Source organism: Hipposideros armiger, unplaced genomic scaffold, assembly GCF_001890085.2.
Source record: "Hipposideros armiger isolate ML-2016 unplaced genomic scaffold, ASM189008v1 scaffold_12, whole genome shotgun sequence".
Classification (NCBI taxonomy): domain Eukaryota; kingdom Metazoa; phylum Chordata; class Mammalia; order Chiroptera; family Hipposideridae; genus Hipposideros; species Hipposideros armiger.
In genome coordinates this window covers 1032218-1057149 of record NW_017731362.1, presented here as the reverse complement: position 1 = coordinate 1057149, position 24932 = coordinate 1032218, and the positions used below count along the sequence as shown (strand labels likewise).

Sequence of the window (24932 nt, the reverse complement as noted above, 5' to 3'; positions counted from 1 at the left end):
AATATTTTGTTATCATTTTAATGTTTTCTCCTCATTGTAGATATTGGTGATGTTGGCGATTAGTCAGTCAATAATTATGGCTAAATTTTTAGCATCTACTTTGATACCTCCTGGGAAAAACCACCAATAAGTTATCATTAGTCTGCCACATGCTTCCTGAACAAACAGGAACTCATACAGCTCTGAATGCGTATTTAAGACATAAAAAACTTGGCTTAATTCCCTAGGTTATCTATAGTGTCATGAAGTTTATCCAAATATTCAATCTGAATTCTATGTGCTGTCATTTAAGGCCATTTTGTCTGATTCTTTCCTCATCAGTTAATCTATATAATAGCGCTCTCTGGCTCATTTCATCCTTTTATATGTCTGTGGACAGTTATCGCCTCAAATGCCTTCATTTTATTTATTTATTTCTGAGCCAGTTCTCTTTTTCCTGACTCAAAGGCCATCATTTAGAAATATTTATCACTTTTAGTTTGTCTCCTGTGAAATCAGGAAGTCATTTTATCCACTCATTTAAATTCAGGATCACGGGCCTTTGCTAGTTCTTGCTAAATGAATCAAGGAGAAGGCTCTTGTCCAAACTGCCTTGCCATTCTCCTATTGCTGCATGTACCTGTTTGGCTCACCTAAAACAACACAAGGTGAGCAGGGAGGAAACAACATTTTCCTGGGATGAAGTGGCTCTTACCACAAAGACTTCACAGCAGATGCAAAGGCCACTGTTCTTGGTAAAGGCGTGAGTTATGTCCAAGAGAGCAGGTCTTGTCATAGGTCCCCCTGTTAAGACAATGCACTGGGGCCTGGAAGTGGAGAGAAGATGATGTGAGCACCGACCATCGCAAGAAGCCTATGAGCTCAGAACCACCCCAGTGGAAATGGAAGGTACAGAAGACTTGGCAAGATGGGACAATCTCTCCCCTAAATGTGTCTTGGGTTTCTCAGCAGAAGTCTTGAATCATCCTGCCTGCCTATCCATCTTGCTATTTTTGTATTTTTAGTTTAGATAGTGATAGCCAAAATGTGAAGTAAGAAAGAGGTGATCTTGGGTTTCCTGGTTTTTTTGTTTGTGTTTGTTTGTTTTTACCCCTCTGGACACTATCTTATCCCAAATCCCCAAACAGTCTATCTTTCTCCAACCGGTATTTTCATGCTGTTTTTCTTCATCCTCCTTGCAAAGGTAGTATTTTGAGTTTCCATTCAAAATAAGATATAACTAAGGAAGAGCTTAAAGTGTTACTTCTTCTAAGAGAATTCAGTAAGCCAAAAAGCCTTAAACTGAATGGAGGCAGCACCAAAGAAGAAGGTTTGTGGAGATTTGGGGCCATCTTTCTGAAATCACATCACTTAGATCACCTCTCTATCTCCATGCATGGGAGGTGACCCCTGGCACTCTGAGGGTTTATAGTTGGGGGTGGGCATAGCTCAGAGTGGACTGGAAGAAGCACTTATTTACAGGAGGTGCTGTCCTGAGAATGTGGTAGTTTTGTATAACTGCCTAGTCTTAGGATATACCCATAAAGCATATACCTACTCTAGTGCATTTGTCCCCTGTAAACAAAAACCACTTCTAATGTGGAACAACACGAGGTTGCCTGAGAAGCCCACTTTACCTGAAATTTTTCACATGGTCTTCCACTGTGGTTAGTTCCAGAGCGTTGTCTAAAGCACTCACGTAGGAAAGAGCTTGTGTGGAGGAGCCCCAGTTCACATCTGTGGACGAAGCAGGAACGTGGCATAAAAAGTATTGACCTCCCCTCCGTGTACTGTGAATGGGTTTTATAAGCCATCCCTTACTATGGTTTCCCCTGGCTGTGTCAGCAGTGATGAGTGCCCAAATTAGAGAAACTATAGTGCAGCATTTCCTAGGAAGAACATTGTGTTCTTCTATGAACATTCGGTGAATTCTTAGAAGTGAGGCCTCTCTTTCCAGCTAAGGATCAGACTTTTAAAGCTGCAGCCCAGAAATCTTGCTCTGTGAAGAGCCTGTGTGATAACCACGTTGCAGGTGATAGACTTGGGAAAATGGGCAGCTCCTGAATAAATTCAAGGGGTCTTCACAGATTCTTAAGCTGAAAAGAAGAGGCGTTTTTGTATACACAGATAGTGTGCAGCAATCTTTCTATTTTGAATAGTAAAACGGAGTAGCTCGGGAATTCTTCTTTTTGGGTATCCAGGAAGAGGGTCAATCTTTATCAAGCATTTTAGTTTGATCTTTTAGGGACTAGTCTTCATAATAAGGGAGGTAAGCACTACCATCCCTTGCCTTTTTGTTGTTGTTGAACAAATTAAATACTAGATGGGTTCTCTAAACTTATAAGAGAAAATTCCTGATGGGAATGTACAGGTTCATTCCTGATTGCAGATCGCTGTCTCCCCGGTCTTGCTAGAAAGAGTCTGGGAAATGGTGGGGGATCACTATCTCAAGGTCAAGGACATTAATATTGATTAAGTGTTGACCACGCACCAGGTATTTAGTGTATCTTAAGTTATTTTAGTCTTATAAAAATCCTACTAGTCAATTGGATATTTATATGTAAAAAATATGAACCACGAACTGTTCCTTGCATCATATATAAAAATTAACTCAAAATGGATAATAAACATAAATCTAAAGCATTAAAACATCTAGAAGAAGTTTGTGATCTTGGATTAGGGAATGCTACCTTAGATTAGAAGTAAAAAACCACACCATAAAAGAAAAAAATCTTAAGTTAGAATTTATAGAAATTAAAACTGTCTGCTCTTCAAAACAAACTGTAAGAAAAATGAAAAGTCACAAACTTGTAGGTAATATTTGCAAAATATATACTGCTAAAAGATTTGCATCTAAAATTTAAAAAGAGTTCTCACAACAATAATAAGAAACCAAACAACTAAAAAAAATGGGAAAAAGACTTAAAGAGACAATTGACTATAGAAGATACTTGGATGGCAAATAAGATGTTCAACATCATTAACCACTGGGAAAATGCAAACCAAGCCATAGTGAGATAGTACTCTACACCTGTCAGAATGTTTTTGTTTTGTTTTGTTTTGTTTTGTTTTAAGCAACTGACAACACTAAGTGCTGACAAGGATGTGGAGCAACTAGGACTTTCATTCATTGCTGGTAGAAATGGAACATGATACTGCTACTGTGGAAAACAATTTGGTAATTCCTTATAAAGTTATACATACACTTGTTATACTAAAAATCCCACTCATAGATATCCCATTCTTAGAGAAATAAAAACACAGGTCCACATAAAATCCTGCATGTGACTGTTTATAGCAGCTTTATATATAATCACCCTAAGCTGGAAACAACCTAAATGTCTATCGACTGGTGAATACATTTTTTTAAAATTTGAGTTATATTCATACAATTGAATATTACTCAGCAACAAAAAAGAAGAGACTACTTATACACACAACAACATGGATGAATCTAAAAGCATCCTGTTAAGTGAAAGGAAGCACACACAAAGGCTACATACTATATGATTCTATATAATATTCTGGAAAAGGCAATTCTATAGGAGCAGACATCAGAAAAGTGGTTGGCAGGGGCTAAGCTGAAGAGAAGAGATTGACTACAAGGGAGTATAGAAGAACTTATAATGATGGAAATGTCCTATGTCCTGATTGTGGGGGTAGTTACAAGGCTGTGTGAGTTTGTCAAAACTTATAGACTGTACATCTAAAAGGGGTGAGTTTCACCATAGGTAAATTATATCTGATGTTTAAAATACATGAAATAATAAAAACAACAAGTATACCCCTCCAAGGTAGTTATTGCCTTCTCTGCTCTACTTGCAGAGTAAGGGGAAGGAGTGTGAGGCTGGACCTCTCAGTATCTCACTCTGAGGTCTCTAGCCTCTCCCATTCACAGTCCATCCATTTCTCTCCTTTCCCCAGCAATTCATTCATATCACTCTCACGTTATTATACTGTATTATAGTTAAGCCCAGTTTATTCATCTGTAAAATGGGTCTAATAATGCTTGACATATGGCATTATTGTGAGGATTAAATGAGAACATGATTAAATGAGTACATGGTGTATAATAGGTGCTCAACAAGGTTAACTATTGCTATTCTATTACATTATATCATTACTATCCACCATACACATGGCACAACTAAGCACATAGGAGCCACTTAATAACTTTTGAATAAATAGGTAGGTAGAAGCTGCTTTGGAACTCCCCTCCAATAAAGTCTTTCTTATCTCACCTGGCTTCTTATAGGTCACATAGATATAGAGGAAGAACTCAATGACATAGGTGATGACAGCTGCCCACCAGTTGATGACAAACATGACTGCACAGCACAAAACAGCTCCAAAAAGAGATACCCACATGTTGTAAATTCCATACGCAGGTCTCCATCCTGAAAGTAAAAAACAAATAAAATCTGTGTATAAGAAAAACTCCTACACTCTCACCATCATGCCACTGCATATTATTAAAATACAGTCAATATTTTTTCCTAGCATAAAAATCAGAACTTTTAGGTCAAGTTTCTAACTTTACTATTAGTTTTCTGTGATCTTGGGTCCCTGGCCTATGAAGGTGTAATTATGCTAAATACGGGTGCTGTGAAACTTAGAAAGTGTGTCACTCATGCCCCCTGCATGACCCCTGATTGTCTTACCCAACTACAACCCTGAGCATCTGATGTCTATGCCATTAGGAGTTGAAAGGAGGCAGGAGGGATGGAAAAAGTGGGGTCTTGTGGGGAGAGCTGGGAAGAACTCCTTGTTGTCCTAAGAAGAGGTTAAGATAATGGGCTTATTGTTCCTGTGGAGAAGGCAGAGTCATCAAAAGTCAATCCACTAACTTCCTGCTAGCTGTTCCTTTGCCCCAAGAGGACAGTGCTTGCCCTTTCAGAAGTAATAATCTATGGGAATACAGGGAGAAATTTGTCTGCAATGTCTTCTCAAACCTGATGCATTAATATGTCACGCATTTGCAATGAAAATATTTCTCATGGTTCGTACATGCATGGGGTTTCCCATGTTATTTTTAGTTCCCAGACATAAAAGAAGCTGGGAGACAGTATGGTCAGGATAGGGAAGCTCTGATTTGAAGGGCACATTTGGTCTATCGGTGAAGTACATTTTAAATTTGGAGTTGCCAAAACACAAGTTTTCCAAGTCTTCTAGAGCAATTTCCTAAATGGCCACAAGATGGAAACAGCATTTTGACAACATCACTGGAAATGCCCTTATTTCTCTGAGCCTGGCTTGGGATGGGGGTGGGGGGTGGGGAGGAGGAGAGTCTCATTTTTTATTTTCTGGGTTTGTGGATCCATGTGTCCCCCTCTATGTACTTTTCTATTTTTCCTCTCTCTTTTTCTCTTTCCCTCCTTTCTTTTCACTGTATTACTTCACGTTGTTTTTAAAAAATGGACATAACACAGCATGGAGGCATACATTTCTATGATTTGTTGTATTCTCTGACTAGAACTTTCTGTTCCCTGCCTAAAAGAAGACAACAAAGCAGAACCAAAAAGTCCTCGGTATTTACTGGAGCCTAGTGGCCTTGGGTGGCCGAAGGCCCTCCTTCCATCTACATTTTGTCTTATTGGCAACAATTTGCCAAAGGAAGCTCAATTATGGCAGATTCTAAAAGAGTGGAAATATGTTTATATCTCTGATAAAAATCCTCATGGTGAAGATCTTGCTAATGGTCGATAATGACAAGTCTCTAATCTGGTGGAAAGGCAGAAGAAATTCAATTGGCCAGTGGAAGCACAGCAGAGGTGAGGGGTGACTAGTCAGGGAGCGGTTCTTTGGTGTGCAATTTTGTACCACTTTAAACCACAGCCTGAGTGCAGGGATGTCACCAGCTTCAATGTGAATCTGCATTGATGACACTCAGCAGGTAATTATGGGAGCTACTCATCCTTCTCTTCTGCACCATGGGCAGGAAACAAATTGATAGCGAGGAAGTTTCAAATATATACATTTATTCCACTTCTGTGGTCACTTTCACCCTGGAAATAAATAGTGGTGTTTTTCTACTGCTGAAATAAATGTGGTTTCTCTTGCGATGAATAATTTATTGCCGCAGGAGAAAATTGACTTTACGGTTGGTCAAAAAGGCCATTGCTCAAATGATTCTTTTTCAATTTCGGAAGGCTTCCCCCCAACTCACCAAAATGAAGTGGATTACACTGTCTACTAGGATATAAGGAAACACATAAACACCAATTAAGCACTTTTCACTGACTTCTTTCTTTTTATTGAGGCTAACTGTTTGCTTAGGCGTATTTTAGTTTTGAAAAGTCAACTTACCTGGAGATTTGGCATAAGAGGCATGGAAGCAGGAGAAATTAATAAGTGCGTATGAGGCCAAGAAAAAGTTGGAGATGATGGGAGCGATGGTGTTCAGTTCCGCTGTGAACAAAGCAGAATTGAGCATGTACATATGAGTGATGAGACCAGGGGCTGAACAGCTGTTACAGCCTGGAAGCCCGACTTTATTTGGAAATTGAAAACATAGCTAGCATCTGTCAAAGTTTAAGAAGTTAGTGATTTTTCTTTGGGACTGCATTCATTTAAAAATTCTATTCTTAGCCAGAGTTTCTTTCCAATAAAGTAAAAAGCAAGAAAACCTTCTCATCGGAAAATAGGCAATCAAGACCTCTACCTGCAAAAAATTTGAATGGGAATGGCTAGAGAGTTTGGGGACTGGGCTAGATGATAAATTCCCTTGCCGCTATCCCAGAGGTACCAAATCCTGGGTTCTTTATCTGCTACGCATACAATCAAAAGGCTCTACAAGGTGACAGATTAGTTAAATACCAGTGCACCAGAAATGCCTACTTGGAAATCTCTCTGCATATACTCAACTTGCTCTCTCTGACTGTCAGAGCTTTTGTTAGTCATTTGCACTTTTCTACATCTCTGGAGAGTTCTACCTCTTAAGATTTGCCAAAAAGTTTTACCGCAGTAGCTAAATATCCAGTATGATTTAATCCTAGCTGAACTGGTCTATGGTTGAAGTATTAGATATAAGAAATAACGTAAAGATAATCCTATTTCTCTGACGGTCAGACACAGGTCAGCCTCAGTGATGCAAATGAGGGTGGCAGCTGGGTGTGATTCTAGAACATGGAGGCCAGCAAGAAAGTAGGCTGGTGCCATGAAGCTCATCTACGCTGTTCTGAGAGTGATTTGTAAGGATGTTCTTTCATTTTTATGATTTTTAAAAACTTTGTCTATTTTATCACCGAAATGCAGTATACAGCAATGATTTGAAGTCTTAAAGCTTAAATTAGATAACTGAAACATACCTACACATAATTGCTTTTTTGTTTAATTTGGCAAAAATCTAACAAACCTTGTTACCTTGTAACAAACATCTTCACCCTTATGAAAATCTTATGAGGAGTCATGAATTAGTCACTTCCTGAGTTTGTGTGGTGAGGAGGGGCCCTCACTTTGGCACCATTGTGCTGAGGTAGGCTCCATCCATCCATGCACAGTTATCGTCTCCCTTGTCTGTTGCTTCTTTTCCTCTGACACGCTCACCAGCAAAGGTGGTGCCTTAGGGGGCAGTGAGGCATGTGCAGCCTACAGTTGATGCATGCGCCTCTCCAAGATTATATAGCTGTTTCTATATTGTTTTGGGAGGTGGAGCCAAGATTAAAGTCTAGGTAAGTGGTTCTCAAACTTCAGTGGTCTACACATCTCTTGAGGAACTTGTAAAAATGCAGATTCCTCATCACCAGAGATTCTGATTGTACCTCTGGGTTGCACTTGAAAATTTGCACTTTCACAAACCTGCAGATGGTTCTGATTCTGACACAGGTGGTCACCAGACCACATTTTGAGAACAGACACTTTACAGCTCTTGCTCGTTGCCGGGCCAGAAGACCGAAAGACAGGTGGCAGCTGGGGGAGACTCTGGGATTAGGCGCTATTGGTCAGGCTGGAGGGAGGATTCAGTTACATTGGGTCGGATAGGTTTCCAACATTCTGATTCAAAGAAGAGATTAAGGTCCAAAGTCTACCTCACGTCTTCAAAGGCCCTCCACACACAAGGATTTCTCATTTCCTTCCTAGACAGATTCCAATATTCTCAAATGGAATATTAAACATAAAACAGGTAATTTCTCAAGCTCAAAGGGAAAACCTGGGAGTAATCAGAAGAATTATTTGGCGTTCAGTAAGATCAAGAAAACGACAAACCAATCAGAATGAAGGCCATGGCTATCACGAAAGTGAGAACGTATCCTCTCAGCGGTTCATTGTTTTTCCCGTATCCTTTTGCAAAGAACTGCAGAGCTTTGTAGATGTTGTCCTTGCACAGAGCCTAATGGGAAAGGAGAGGATAAATCTGTCACTTATATCTATGCACAGCCATTTTCCCTAGGTGATTCAAACAAGAAGATTTGGGGAAAGATAAAGTGATACACAATATGAGGTGCAAGTTAACGCTGCAGTTTATCATTCTTTATATTATTTGAATCGATCTTAACTATGTGGCAGACATAGCATTTGAGCCAGATGCAAACATTAAACTGTTTCAGAAAATGATGGAAGCTGATTGCTGGTGAGAATGACTGTTGCAGCTTGATCCATGTGCAGTGGCAATGGCAGTGAGGAGAAGCGCATGCTCCTGTGTCTGTATCACCTGGAACACTTTGGGAGCGCTGACGAGGGATGCCAGGGCCGAGGACAGCGTTGCAGAAAAGATGCCAGCAGTGATGAGGGGCCCAAACCCTGACACCATGCTCATGACCTTGAAAAGAGAAGTTCAAGTAAGGGGGCGTATCCAACAGACAGTAAAAATAAATAAATAAATAAATAAAAGCCCAGTTTTATGCAAACATTTCGCTTTCCACTTTCTGTGATTTGGAATCTCCTTTATAAGCTAATTGCTTCTAACCTGATTCCCCCCCACCCCTTTCATTCTCGAGTTCTTAATAGTTGTTTTTTTCAAGATGGAAATGGCCTTTTGGTTGATTGTAAAAATAATAAATGCTCACCACAGTACATCCAGAGGATACTGGAAAGAATAAAAAAGGACGGTTTCAAGGATTCTGGCATTTCCCCCTCTGTCCTTTGTGGACACATGTTTCTTTCATGATGGGAAATTCTATCCCACAGAAACTGGTATTTTAATAAGGTTTGGGGAGGGTCTCAGCTGTTCACCAGTGTGTTTAAAGGCATTAGCCTTTCTTGTTCTTTCTGCATAGAGGCTTTTTAAACCTTTGCTTTTTCTATGCTCATAAAACATAATTTTAGATCTGACACATGATGAGATTCTATCCATTTATGCCATATTTTAGAATAATGACTTCAGCTGAGCTAATTTCTCTTTGTTGGTTGTTAAAATAGATGAATGAAGCCTTCACGACAAATTTGCTTCTCCCCTGCTTGCCGATCGTTCAGACAGATTAATATGTTTCAAGTCCTACACTTTTCCCAAGTTCCCCTGTTCCTTCCCCTTCATTTACCTCCCTCTCTGCTGCTCACAATTTCCCTCTCGGCCTTGTCTTCCAGGCACTCCACGACCACCACGAGGCTTTTCAAAGCCCATGCCTGAAATGCATTCCAAGTGTCCACTAACCTAAGTCTCTCCTTCTCTCCACCATGAAATCTTGCACAATTGATGGGACAATACATAATGTAGGGTGGTGAGCGTTCATTGGTGGTGATGCAATTCATACAAGTGCCTGTTTTCTCCTCAGCACAGTGCCTGTAACCACAGGATTTGCTGCTATATAATGCCTGTATGATTTTCTTCCCTCCCACACCAATGCTTCCTTGCTGAATTCAAATCAATCAGTTGCAGAGTCGGAAGTTTCATTACACATGATATTCTAAAAATGAAAACAATGGCAGTAAACATTATTATAATTATTGCAGTTCGAACCTGGAAATTGTTCATCAGCCCATACTGACATGGTTCGTGTTGACATCTTGAGAAGTCATAGCCCAACCCACAGGCTGCTGAGCCATTGCAGTTCATCCCAGAAATGATGGTGTCATTCATGTTCCCGGTGGCATCTCGGACCACACAGGCCCCTGGGGAAAAACAGTGGCTTGTCATTTTTTTATATGAAGAGTTCTCTTCCCTTAGGGGGTTCCTCAGAAAACAAATTTAGTTTACTTTGAGTCTGAGCAAGTCCACTGACTATCCTATCTGCATTGTCAATGTTTTCTGGAACATAGTCCCTGGAAGTTTCCATCCTCTGAGGCCCAGGAGCACCTCCTGTCTTTAACAGGCTGCCACTTCTACTGCCTTGGGTGATTTCAGTCCCAGCTTTCGCCTGCCTCTGTAAGACACTTGAGGGTTTGGACTCCTTTTCTTTCTAATCTCTTAAAATGCTCATGGCAGTGCTTTGCATACTCTACTGATGTTTCTGGCTTAGTGCTACAGATTGGGTGTTTTTCAAGTAGAAGAGCTTATTTTCTCATCTGTGGGAGAATCAAGAGATGGCCTTATTGAGTTCGAGTAATTAAGAGGACTGAGCTACAGTTTTCAACTAATGATATTCCTAGCATAATGTTTTAGACAGTTATAATTCTACTTGATATGCGATTTAATGGTTTAAATAAGACAGAATATATTTTGGGTTAAAAATATTAAGGTTTCTTAAGTTATATTAATAGTCAAATAATATTCTATCAACTATTTATCTCGATTTATTCCATTATCTTCATACAGTTGGGCATTTATGTAATTTTCTATTATAAACATTCTATGAACATCTTTGTGCATACATTTTTCTGTATTTCAAAGTATTTCTCTAGGATAGTTTCCCAGAAATGGGGTTATAAAGTTTTTAAAGATCCTTGATATATATATTCATCACGGATATTTCTTGTGAATTTTTGCAACTGCAATATCTACCATTATGTATTTGATAAGATTATTAAAATATATGAACATAGGCATGAAACATATATAAACTTTCCTAAACTACCTGAAGGATAAATAAATACTTTATGAACTAATGCCAACCAATAAAACTGTTCATTTTGTTTTCCAAACTCCAGCTGGGGCGAGTTCTCTAATAAATATAAGATAGGTCCCAGTGACAGGTACTAATGGGAACCCTCAATTTGAGCCATGAATTCATATTCTTTAAATCTCAGAAAGACTTAAAAATCATAGAATCTTCAAGTTGAAAGAATCATTTAAAATAATCGGGATACAGGAATCTTTTTTATATAGCCCTGAGAGATGGCCCACCAGCCTCTGCTGAACCACTTGAAATTATGGGTGTTGATTACCAAGAAAAACTATCCATTCTAGATTTTACTTCTTTGCAGTGTTCATTTATGTTAAGCTGACTTTTCTGTCATGTATTTTAACTCCTGTGTTATAGAACTCCCCAAATAGCCATGAAGTCAAGCCATGAGCCATTATTTACACTAATGACCAGCCATGGACTCCATGATGACCCTTCATCTATCCTGGGAAAAGTATAGAAACAGATTTTTCCACCCATCAGGGGCAGAAACTAAAAGAATCTTTGAAATCATGTCTATAACTTTACTCATTTCTTCATTGTTAGTTTGTGTGAGAAGAAAAGAAAAAAAACATTAGGGAAATTTAACTTTAAGTGATTTCAATATCATTTAAAAACATGCTGATTTACCAAAAGCATTGGAATAAACTCTCTTTACATGTAACTAAACTTAGAAATGCTATAACAATACAGTTAACAACATTATTCAATTTCCTCACATGAGAGGCAGTGAGAGAAAGCAAGAATCTAAGTTAATTGTTTTGCTTGTTTCTTTAGAAACCAACTCAAGATATATGAACTTTCCTAACTGTCTTTATAGTAAACAAGACAACTAGGTTGTGCCCTTTGATAAATGGTCACCCGGACTTCTGTAGTGGTCCAGCTCCAGGCTGGACAGAAAAGTTTTCTTCTCTGAATGTTCTACATTGCTTCCTCTCCTATAATGACATAAGCATGAGGTGACCCCCAGCCAGGAGGAGGTGTGGCTGCAGGCAGCAGGTGGAAAAAAGTCAGCTTAGGAACAGCAGGCGAATCCACATATTTTCTGCTCAGTGAACGATGTGGGGGCTGGTTGCCCACACTGCTGGCAGCTGTGTCTTGTTCTGATTTCCTGCTGCTTCGTGACAGTGACATTTCCATATTAGGGATAGCAGTGCAAGGAGGAGACACAGTCATCAATTCTATATCTCCCATACTTCCCTAAGGCTTTTGTTGTTATGGATGTTGGTTTTGTGTTGCTTTGGGCTTCTTTTCTCCTGCTCTGTTCCTCACCTGCCTCCTTAGGGCAAGGGAGGAGGGTGCTGGACGTGGTGGCTTCCTTGGCAGTGGGAATGTTATGTAGAGTAGCAAAACGGGACCCTTTTGTGTTCAGGCAAAATGATAATTTGATTACCTCTAGCCCTGGCCCAGAGACCACTGTGTTACAGTTTAATTGCATTCAAACCCCTACAAGGGAATGAAAATTGTTGCATTTTTAAAAACATTCTAATTACGTTCCATTGAAAATCCACTGGACATGAAGACCCATTAGACCCCTTGTGAATCTGGCATTCCAACACCAGAGACAAGCAACTTACCTACACAAATAGCAACTCCTATGTAGGCCACGGTGGTGATGAAAATGGCCAGCATGGTTCCTCTGGGGATGGCATCTTGGGGGTCCTTTGAAAAATAACGTGGCGGTATGAGGATACAGGGTGGAATAAGGGACAGAGATCACTTGGAGTTATTTCTGTATTTTCCAATTTTTAGGCTGCCCTTCCTGAGGCAAGTTCCAAAGAAAAGATCAAGCAAATGGCAAAATGGTGAGCTCAGGTTCTTTGGGGACAAAGACGAAGTACAATACTGAGAGTGAATAAGGACATCTGTAGATTTCTTTGTTTTCTACATAAGGTGGCGAAGCAACCTCCCCAGCAGACGCAGAGAGGCAGATCTTTGTGAAGACCCTGACGGGCAAGACCATCACACTTGAGGTTGAGCCCAGGGACACTATTGAGAATGTCAAAGCTAAAATCCAAGACAAGGAGGCACCCCATCTGACCAGCAGCACCTGATATTGGCAGGCAAATAGCTGTAGGATGGCTGCACTCTTCTCAGACTATAATATCCTGAAAGAGTCCACCCTGCACTTGATGCTTCATCTGTGGGGCGGTACCACCAAGACTTTTCTCTGCTAGCTTGCCCTGAAGTACAACTGTGACAGGATCTGCCGCAAGTGTTAATGTGGCCACACCAACCTCCGCCCCAAGAAGAAGGTCAAGTAAGGACCCTCCACCACCTCCTCAGCCTACAGGGCGGCCTCCTGGCCAAATCGCTTGGCCCTGGGGCTTCAGTAAATTTTCCTTTCATTGAAGAGAAAGGAGAGGAGAGGAGAGGAGGGGAGGGGAGGGGAGAGGAAGGAAAGGGAGGGGAGAGGAGGGGGGGGAGGGGAAGGGAAGCAGGGAGGGGAGGGGAGGAGAAAGAAAGAAAGAAAGAAAGAAAGAAAGAAAGAAAGAAAGAAAGAAAGAAGGGAAGGAAAGGAAAGGAAAGGAAAGGAAAGGAAAGGAAAGGAAAGGAAAGGAAAGGAAAGGAAAGGAACCTGTAGAACTTTGCACTGAACAGAAGAGATCTCTAATTGTCCAGGAGGGAGTTTTTATAGAAAAGTACATTAGTTAGTTCACTCTCTCATGCTTCTTTCTTTTCTTTATCGCCTGTGAATTTCATGCAGATTTATTAGACCTTAAATTATTAGAAGAAATATACAACCATACCCGGCACATCGATGATATCTCTGTGTGTATTTGTTTTGGACTAAGCTTAGGCTTGCCTTTTAAAAAATCACTTGACTGAGCAAAAAAGATGATCTGCTAAATTCTCCAATCCCTAAAATTTCCCATTTGGAATCTAGTTCAGGAATGGCTGCAATGGGAGATATTTAATTTCCATAATCAGGCATAAAGAAAGAGGCAAATTTAAGCTTATACCAGAAAATGGGCTTTTCTCTTGCTTATAAATGCATATAAATTCACTGAGCTGAACTCACATCATACCATTTTATATCCTATCTGGGGGGCTAAATCATATCGTAGTCAATTCCAAGCAGCATAACATCTAAATAATTGAATTCAACTTAACAGAGATTATTAAATAAAGATTTAAATACAATCATTGTTTATACAGGACAGTGCCTGGCATATAGTAGGAGTCAATAAATATTGAATTGAGAGAATCACAATCTCAGTGGGCATTAGATCCCCCACCAGAGGACATGAGACTCATCAATACAAACAAGCAATCAATGCAGTGAAAGTGTGAGGTTGTTTTGTTTGTTTTTTAGCTTAAATTTGGTGATCAAATCCATCCAAAAGGTGAACTCATGGTGAGTGTAGAATCAACCTGACTGCTGGAAATGATAACTAAACCAAGGAAATCTGTCCTCACATGGGAGTAAGCTATCCCTATGGAGTCACTCTGTGATCATTAATTCCTTCCCACTCTTCTAGGAATGAGTATCTCCACACATGGTTTGTTTTAATACATACATACCAGCTTCCACCTCCAAAAGGCAATGTGGCAAGTGTGTGCAATTGAGCAGCACATAGAAGGAAGAAGAAGACAATCATGGCCCTACTCAATCTCTTAACTCATGTTATGTTTCAAACTTTATTGTATTGATTAAGGATTTCTTGGGATCTGAGTGAAATGTGAAGAACTGATTTAAGTGGGAAGAAAGGAAATATATCTAAGGATAAGAGGTTTGAAGATGGAAGGCAGTCTTGTACCTAAAACACAAAAACTTAGTTTTTATTTAAAACTATATTTGACAAGTTCTAAAATTACTTATTTAGCACTTACATGAGGGTCAAACTCAACTCAATATAAATCGTGATGCCAATCTCTTTAATGTCTGATCACATATTCATGTTGTCTGTTCTAGCTACATTTCCCTTAGACAGGGCTCAGGACTTTGACAAATGCTTAGTTTTCACTCTAAATGTTAGTTTCCACCCCACCCCTCAGCAGTAACCTAAAATCTAACCTTCCTTCACCCTTCTTCATTAAATATTATATTTTTTCTCAAGACACAATAGAAATAATCTATTAGATTGCTGTTTTTGGAAGATGTCTACCACATCTTAATCTTGTGTCTCTGAAACTGCATCTACACTCTCCTGATTAGGCTTGGGTACCTCCCAAATCTTCTCCCAGGCACATATTTACAGATCATCAGTGAGCATGTTACCAAATAGAAGGTTCAGGATGGAACTTTGCAGCATCCTCTTGTGCCAACTCTCATTGACTGTCACTGGCAGCCTGAAGTGCCATCTTGAGCAGGATGCTAAGCTTGTGAGCACAGGTAGCATCTTGCATATTCCCACAGTGTGTAAAAAATAAACGTTTACTAAGTTGAACTGCATCTATTATGTTTTGGTTATTTCCAGTTTCACTCTTAGAGAGAAATAAATATGGAAGGTCCCTAGCCACTTCCCAACATGCAGTCACCCCTCAGTCCTTAACATGCTTGACCACTCTGGTTTCTGATGGTAAATTATTACTTCTAAAAGCATTCTCCTCCTTTGGCTTTCATGACCCCACTCTTTCTTGGGTCCTCCTACCTCTTCCTCTTTCTTCTTCATGTGCTCCTTTTCAACCATCAATACTTTGAATGTCTGTTTCCCTCGGTGCTGCCTTGGTCCTCTTCTCTCCTACCTCTTGCACAGATCTGGATGAACTCATCCATGCCACAGCTTCCAATCCTGCCCTTGTTCCTTTCCAGAGCTCCAGACTCATAACTCTAGTCACACACTATACATACCCACACTGACGTCCTGACATTTCAACCCCCACGACCAAATCGGAGCTTCTTTTTTCCCATCTATTATACCATGGAATCAGTTCAGTAGGTTGCAACCAGCATTAAAAGAATATAGTAGAAGAGAACTGATGCAAAAATATCAGAAGACATCATTTTTAGTAAAGAACTGTTTGGGGAAAATTTTGTATGTGCGCACTTGATTGTGATGTATAATGTTTTCTTACTGCAGATCACAGTAAAAAAAAAATCGTTTTCATTTCCTCTCCTAACTCTAAGCAAAGCTGACCTCTTTGATCCAATTCCCCTGCCATACCCTCAATTCAAGCCCATGTCATCGCTGTGCAGACTACCGTGATATCCTATAACTGATCTTTTTGCCTCCAGCCTCCCTACCTATCACCTCCCACCCTCTAATCCATCCTTCACAAACTGCTAGCAGGCTCTCTGTAAAACACATGTCTAATCCTGATCTAACCAGCTTAGTGTCTCTAGCTAGTTTGGGGATAAAATCCAAACTCCATTGTCAGTAATTTAAAGTATCTTTGAGTTCTATTTAATAGTATATAGTATTGTATGTGCTAAAAGTTAAGCTCAATTATAAAATCACCAAAATATTTTTAAATAGAAAGAATAAAAGTTTTTGCAACAATACTGTGACTACTTGTACCCTGAAAACCATGGTGAAATATCCTCTGCATTTTCTTTCCATGTAATCTCAAAATCAGAGATTTCTTAGTACAGATTGATAATATGGCACCACTAAATCAAGTTAGCATGTATTGTGGGAGAGAGAAATTGTTAAGTTTTGCCTTTTTAGGTAGGGCTATCTTCTAGTTCTCTGCTTACTTCGAGAGTGCCTAAGGACACATAGAAGATCCTTTATAAATATGTTGATTGATATATTGATGAAAAGATTTTACTTGCATGCCTCACTCTGTATGTAAAATACTTTCCATCAGCAGCATCTTTCTCTGTGCCTTTCTACATTCCATGCCTTCTGTTCCCAATGTCCTTCTCTTCTATGTTCTATTAATGAACTCCTACTCATCCCTTAAATTTGGATTGCGTGTCCCCTCCTCTGAAAGCCTTCCCTTACTTCTTTGGGGACAGGCAATTACTGTTTCTTCTTTCCCTTGCAAACAATCTGTCTTTGCTTTTCATGACTCACAGTAAGTCTGTCTCCCTCTTGGACCATGAGCTCCTTAAGGGAAAGATGAAGCCCTTCTTTGCTTCCCCAGTGCCTGGTGTAAGTCAGCGTTGACTGAGATGAACTAGCTACTAGGCCTCTAGTACAAAATTGTATTTAAGGAGTCTAAGAAAAGAAAAATATTCTTCAATTTAAATGTGTGCTTACAGTTTGCAGAAATTTAAATCAGTGACATCTAATACTTTTCCAAATCTGAAAAACTGGGAACTCAACATCTGTAGCTAAATTTCATTAAACAGTGATACCATTTGAATCATTTTGAGCATGTTACTAATTTTTGAGCCTCAGCCTAAGCTTTCTTTTTAATGCCATATTTCTGCTCAAGAATTTACCATGGCACTGTGGTCCTTAATATGACAAATCTAAATGCCTTTATTCCTTCACTCAATAAATATTTATTGAAGTCTTACTAGCTCCCAGGATACAGCAACGAACAAAACCAAAGGCAAAGTGACATTTACAGTTAAATTCTAGGGCAAGCACCCCTTGCTCAGGTCCCTCCCTCCAACAGCTGTTTCCTTGCCTTTCAAGGTTACCCAGCCTGATGAAGGCTTCTCCAGTTAAACTGTGAGGTTCCTTACTGTCCCCAGCTTCTCCATGTCTGGGTGTACTTTTGTCTTCTCTCCCTATACTACATTTTTTCAAAAATAGTCAGTACCTAGCCTTTGATTTCAGTTCATACTCAAAAGTTACTTCTTTGAGGAAATCATCCTTAACAACTATTTGTTCATTATTTTTATTTCACAATCCATTTGGACAGTGCATATAGTTTTCACTTATATATAATATATGATATATTATATACAATATAATATATCATATAATATATGATATAATTAATATAATACAATACAATATAATATAATATAATTAATATAATAAATGTCTTGATGGCTCTTGCAAATATTTCTTGTCTCCCAAAGTAGATGATAAATTTATTGAGGAAAACCCTATGTGTGTGATAGAAACTGTTTATTGTCTCCCAAACAGCCATTCTCACCTTCCTCCTTTTAATACTAGAACTCCTTACAATTTTTATCTGGGCAGATGGCTGCCCAGCGAGGCACTACATTTCTCAGCCTTCTTTGCATTGAGGTAAGGCCTCAGACTAAATTCTGGGAATGGAATGTCACCAAAAGTGACATATGCAAGGTCCAGGAATTGCTTGTCCAGTACTTCCATATTCCCCTTCCTGTGGACTAGAATGTGGTCTTAGAAGTGCTCAGACTACCGCAAACTGCAAGGGAATGGTAAAACAAGGGAGGTCATCTGGGTTCCTGGGCTGCCTTTAGGAGCAGACCTTTTTTATTCTACCGGATTGCTATCGAGCTCAAATTTTAATGCAGTAGAAAAACAAATGTCTGTCTTGTTTAGGTCACTGTTACTGGATTTTAATAAAACACTCAAACCAGTATCCTAACTACTACATTGCTCCTTACAGTACTTAATATAGAATCATGTTAGTGAGTGCTAAATAAATACCTATCAAATGAGTGAATGTATCCCTGAATTTAATGACATGTGTTCAGTAACGAAGTAATTTTTTATTTTGCTTTTTTATTTCTTGAATGTTCCGTGTTCTTGTTCACCATGTGTTTAAAAGAAAAGGGTGGGTCTCATTTTTTTTTCACTGAACTATTTTAATTTTGTTGGAAATGTGACACACTGTAAATATACCCTGCCCTTCAGATATCACTAAATATGAATTCTGGAAGGACTACCTGGAATTGGATAGTTTGACATTAAGCTGCAGCATTGGCATTAAAAGGGAATTTTTAGGTAACCAGGAAACCTTATAAAAATCTTACAGCTTTGAAATCTGTAGAGAAACAGGGTTATTATCGCTTTCTTGTGCTGCCACCAGCTATACCACCACCTCCCAGGCCTACAAAAGCAGAGAAAACAACATACCTCCAAGTCTCCTGAGATATTGGCGCCTGCAAGAATCCCAGTAGCTGCTGGGAAGAAAATGGCGAAGACAGAGAAGAAGCCTTCACCTTTTGTGAAGCTTGGCCCAAAGTTTTCTGCAAATATTGATGCTGCAACACAAACAATGAGAAAATTATCATGTAGACTTTCTTCACAGAGTGGGAGATAAAGTTGTCCTAAATGCACATGGGTTCCTATGATCTAAATGGAATGAACTCCATGATGTTGGTGGACTTCTGATGAACCTTATGTTAATATTTGTCAAAGGTCAAAATACGTATCATAAAGTTTTAGATCTTTAAGGAAGAACTCTGAAAAATCCATACATTTTGTGCCAGCAGAGACCCAGGCCACCAGACTTCTTTGAATTTAGAAGAAGGAAAAAGGAGAAAATAGAGAATTCTCTCATGATAACACTAGCATACTCACAAATATACCACTCTTATGCACTATCCTACATACATACAACTACATTCTCACGCACAAATACCTTAATCAACACACTACTTTTCTCTGTGTTTTTTAATTTAAGGAGAACCTCGTAGGTGAGGCTACCTTACAGTTTTGCTACTAATATTATAACCTCCACACTCCTTGCTCCCAAAGATTCCATCTTAAATCCTTATGCCAAATTTTCATATATGGGAGAATAATATCGTGAAGAGCTTTGGTCATCAAATAATACTATCCCACAGGTTGTCACCAAATTATTTAAATGAAAGGAAATAATCTAGAAGAAAAACAGAATGGAAAAGGAAGCAAAAAAAGGAAGAAAGAAAAATGTGAACAAAGGAATCTGAAATAATGCAAAAATAAGGAAAGAAAATTTATTGTATTTAAAAAAATACAGCAGAAGATGGAAGAAGGGAAAATAATAGTAAGGAGAAGGATGATAACATGCAAAGCAAACAAGAAAATCTTTACAAAGGAAAAGAATCTGAAAAAAAGAGATGTGATATAAAAAGGAAATGAGTAGTGACAACTGAATAAATGAAGGGAAATATTTTTAAAATCTCATCAATGGATCTTGAGTAAGCTAGACTGGAAAGTTAGGAAAGAATGGATAGGTGGAGTAGAATAGGGGAGAGAAGTCAAATTTCATGCTCTATGACATTATCACAGGATGCTACACTAAGTAACTCCTACAATCTTTTATGCTTGAAAACTTGACAGTGATACTTAACCAGGCTATAAAAGGGAACGTGCAAAAAAGTAAAGCATGAAAAAAGCGACTATGTCTGACTTTGGTGCTCTCAATCGTTGAACAAATGGCCTGAGCTTTCCTCTCTTTCCCTGCAGGTACACTCTGTTTCTACTCTTTGGACAGCAACAATTTCTCTAACACTTTGAGGTTTTCTAAACACTTTTACATGCACTATCTATTTGCTACTCAAAAATCCCCTCAGAAAGTTATTATTATCATGCGCATATTACCAGGAAAATCTGAGACCCAAACAGATTAGGTGGCCCGTCTAGCTGGTAAGCAGGGTTGAGACTCACTCCGGCTCTCCGGAATCCAACTCCAGACTCTTCCCTGGATCACATGGAATTCCAAAGCTGGATTGGGGGGTCCCAGGAACGGTGATGGAGGGGAGCAATGGAGAACCATTCATTGCAAAGCAATTCAGTTGTCACACATACCTTGGTAGTTAAAGAAACCTCTGGACTTCTTCTCATTGTTGGATGGAATGACGGTTCCAATGAAGAAGTTTGCAATAGCAATAAGAAGAATGACCAGAAGGATCACTTGAGCCTGGAATGGAAAAGTAAAAGCAGGCCAAATTAGATTGATTGATTGATTGATTGATTGATTTTATTGGGGAACAGTGTGTTTTTCCAGAACCCCCAGCTCCAAGTCAAGTAGTTGTCTTCAATCTAGTTGTGGAGGGCGCAACTCAGTGGCCCATGTGGTAATAGAACCGGCAACCTTTGTGTTATGAACACTGTGCTCTAACCAACTGAGCTAACCAGCCGCCCCCAAATTAGATTTATTTAACAACTTTTTACATAATTATAAAAGTTATGTGTCCACTGAAGACTGCAGTGTCCTCAGGGATATAAATGGAGCCCAAAGTTTAAGCACTAGTAGAGTTTATTTCCTTCCTAGGCAGAGCTCCATGGGTTGCTCCCTTCCCAGCGCTAACTGCAGGAGTACAAGGACTCATAGAATTCCCCTGACACTTAGTGCATTTGCTGTTAGGCTGCCATATGTGCTCAGCACAAGCAGTCTGCAAAGTTGACCAGTCAAATTGTCTTTCTTTATTTCCCCATACGTTTTGAGGTGTTTTTTGGGGGTTTTGGCATTCCCATATGCTGTTCCCTCTGCTAAGAAGGCACTCCTACTCCGCATAACTATTTCCTTCTTCTCATCCTTTAAATCTTAGTTACCTCCTCAGACAGGCCTTTCTTGACCTGAATCTAAATAATAACAACTAATGTTCACTGAGGGCTTACATTATAACAGACACAGACTTAACTGTACCAGTATTGTTTCAAATAAATAATACCACCAGTAACCACATGAAGTAGGTAATATTATTATCCTCATTTTAAAGATAAAGAAACTGAGGCATAGGTAGGTTAAGCAATTTACTGAAGGTCATAGGGATATAAACCAGATTCAAATCCGAGCTTTCTAACAGCAGGGCTGGAACTTTAAATTCTACCCTCTCCTGCCAGGAAACTACATTGTCTTCCCTCAGGGAATAAAGTCATCCAAAGTATACTGCCCATTATTTTCTATCTCAGTGCCCTGTTTATTTCCTTCACAACCACTTTTACAATTTACCATTTTATATTACATGTTTATCTACTTGATTATTACTCATATCCTCTTAGACTATATTCTCAACCAGGGTGGAAATTGTGCCTGTTTTATTTACTGCTGAATATTCAGTGCCTAGCAGAATGTCCAGCACATGTAATCACTTAATCAATTTTTGTTTAATGTATGAATACGTAATCCATAAGTAAGTGCCATGTAGGAATGTTTCCTATTGCCTCATACAGGTGGAAGGCCTTAGCCATCTTTCATTTCTGGTGACCGCTTGAGGTCTAATTACCTCATCTCCAGGCACATAGGATCAGGTTCTATTGCACCAGTCACTCAAGAGAGCTACAAAGCAGGTAGAAGACATGCTCCCTATCACTCAGAAATTACTGTTTTACTACTAGTTAAATCCAGATATTCTCTAGTTCCAGGGCCTATGATGCTCTCAAATTTGCTACCGAAGTACTTGCTGGGTTTTAGAGGAAAATGATAGTTTCTGCATCTATTACCTTCTCCCCACATATCTGCCATTTATTTTGGCTTTCAGCACCCACAACCACCTTGAAAGGGGACACCAGGGGTGTGATTGAGAGGCTACCAGCATGAACTGTTGTTATGTTCATAAGGGATCTTGCGATGATGGCAGCAACCTTGATGGTTGTGTCACTGTGATGATATTATAAAGGACAGACGACAGAGCACAGGTCTGATCATGTGACACATGAGCTGTGAGTCATGTCTGTCTGGACCTCATGCTTTGATGGCTTTGGTGTTCCACTTTGCATTAACCTGCAATTTTCCATAGTCAGTAATAATAGCAATTCTTTTTGAATATGAGGTTCCTTCCATCCCCGCAATTTGTTCGGGACCTGACCAGCTTGTTGATAACCTTGTTGTGAGAAAGTCACCTTAGCTTCCCATTCCATTCCAGCTACTGAGATTCCTAGAAGAATCACCACTGTGATGGAGCCTATTATCCGGATGTCATTGGTTGGATCCACCATCGTTGAATCACTCTCCTGGAAAAAAATTTACAAAAATGGTTACAGATGGAAGTTTTTTCCCCCTTGTATGCTTTATTGTAGCTTTTAACAGTAAAAAGAGATACTGTGCACTAATGTCTGGGACCATAAAGGATAATAGAAAAATGAAGTGCTCATAAATATGAGAAGATAAAGAAACTAACATTATTTTTTTCCTATGATAATAGGCCTTTGATAGCTAAGGTTAGGAGCCGGAAATTTTAGAGTTTCATTTTGGTTACAGCTTTTGAAGCTATTGTAGCATCAAGTAAAAGTATGTATACATACATATATTAAGTTTTGTTTCAGAAGAATGACTAGCTATTTTTGTCTGTCAGGGAAATTCAGGAGGAATAAAAATGAGTGGTTTCCAGTGCAAATATTTGAGAATAAGTGGTATTCAATTAAATAACAAACCACACAAACCAGATAATGCATCTCTTGAAGATACATATATAATCCACTATATAACTATATAACTATATAATCCACTCATTTATTCATCCAGTTTTTAAATAAAGGTACTGCTACCAATTGAATTCAGTGAGCGCTATCACTACTACAAACGGAGGACTAGAATTTCGTTCATATACCAACTAATTCACGCGCTCACATATATACCATCTAGATGGGGCACTAAACTAGGAAACGCCCAGTTTTCTGCAGTGACTTATTCTAATGTTTGAACTTTCTTCCCCTTTGGAAATCTATAACCACAATAGTAATATAGTAGTCTCACCTTATCCACAGTTTCGCTTTCTGTGGTTTGAGTTACCCCTGGTTAACAGTGGTCCAAAACTATTTAATGGAAAATTCCAGAACTAAACAATTCAGAAGTTTTAAACAGAATGCCATTCTGAGTAGCATGATGAAATCTTATACTGTCCACTCTGTCCCACCTAAGACATAAATCATCCCTTTGTCCAGCATATCCATGCTGTATATGATACCTGCCCATCAGTCACTTAGTAGCCATCTGGGTTATCAGATTGACTGTCATGGTATCGCAGTGCTTGTGTTCAAGTGACCCTTATTTTACTTAATAATGGCCCCAAAGCACAAAAGCAGTGATGCTGGCAATTTGGATATGACAAAGAGAAGCTGTAAAGTGCTTCCTCTAAGTGAAAAGGTGAGTATGGTACAAGAAGATATTTTGAGAGAGAGGGAGAGGAAGAGGGAGAGGGAGAGGGAGAGAGGGAGAGAGAGAGAGAGAGAGAGAGAGAGAGAGAGAGAGAGAGAGAGAGAGAGGCCACATTCACACAACTTTTATTACAATATATAATTATAGTTGTTCCATTTTATTAATAGTTTTTGTTGTTAACCTCTTATTGTGTTTAAATTGTAAATTAAACTTTATCATAGGTGTATAGCAAAAAAACATAGTATATGTAAGATTCAGTATTATCCACAGTTTCAGACATCCATAGGGGGTCTTGGAATGTTAATATATCCCCAATGGATAAGGGGGGACCACTGTATTGTTGTTAATAATAACACATGTTATTTATCTGTTTTGTATTATACACAGTATATCATATACATTATTTTATTTGGTCTGTATCATATTTCTATAAAATGCATAGAACAGTACTATTAACCCATATTACAGACTTAGAAAACAAGGTTCAGATGAATAGAGGAACTGGTCCAAAATCTCTCAGCTGGTAAATGTGAGAGCCAGGATTCTAAGCCAGTTCTGACACCAAGCCTTGGGCTCCTTCAACTATATCCAACTTCCACATTCTGCAGAATAAACCCATTTCCTCCCATCTTGTTATTAAGATATGCCCTTGTGTCCTGAAAAAACAACTTGAATCAAATCATCTTGCTTGGCTAATGAAAGAAAAGCTTTTACTTACCTTAAGAAGGTCGACCACAGTCTCAGCAAATCCCACCACATACATAGCAACAGCCACTGCATTGGCAAAAGCAAAGATCAAGCCTATAGACCCACCAAACTCGGGCCCTAAGCTTCTGGAAATGAGATAGTAGGCCCCACCTGAAAGAAGAAATGAACATATTCTATGTTGAGAAACGGCTAAGGGATTTAGTATATGACAAAATAATTTTGAACATTTGAAAACATTTGAAGTATTAATTATTCTAATAAAAATATTATAATTTCCTAATTTTAGGAATCTTGTGTCACGTTAGTGAACAACTTAGCCCTTCTTTTTCTTTTCACGCTGCATATAATCTATAATATTGGAACTATTCTGACTTGATAAAATCC

At 39.0% G+C, this 24932-nt stretch overlaps 1 protein-coding gene across 4 annotated transcripts in view; it reads right to left on the bottom strand.

The window, feature by feature from the left end:
- SLC12A1 (solute carrier family 12 member 1) overlaps nt 1–24932 on the bottom strand; it is an 82694-nt gene that overhangs the window by 37445 nt on the left and 20317 nt on the right. For all 4 annotated transcript variants that reach the window (XM_019664550.1, XM_019664534.1, XM_019664529.1 and 1 more), the window contains exons 6-17: nt 24559–24698; nt 22586–22696; nt 20549–20660; nt 18890–19017; nt 12554–12638; nt 9875–10026; nt 8630–8737; nt 8185–8308; nt 6286–6387; nt 4221–4376; nt 1617–1716; nt 695–806 (exon numbers count right to left, since the gene is read on the bottom strand). In XM_019664550.1, the coding sequence (XP_019520095.1) occupies nt 695–806; nt 1617–1716; nt 4221–4376; nt 6286–6387; nt 8185–8308; nt 8630–8737; nt 9875–10026; nt 12554–12638; nt 18890–19017; nt 20549–20660; nt 22586–22696; nt 24559–24698 (1430 nt within the window). The remainder of the gene's footprint in view (nt 1–694; nt 807–1616; nt 1717–4220; nt 4377–6285; nt 6388–8184; nt 8309–8629; nt 8738–9874; nt 10027–12553; nt 12639–18889; nt 19018–20548; nt 20661–22585; nt 22697–24558; nt 24699–24932) is intronic.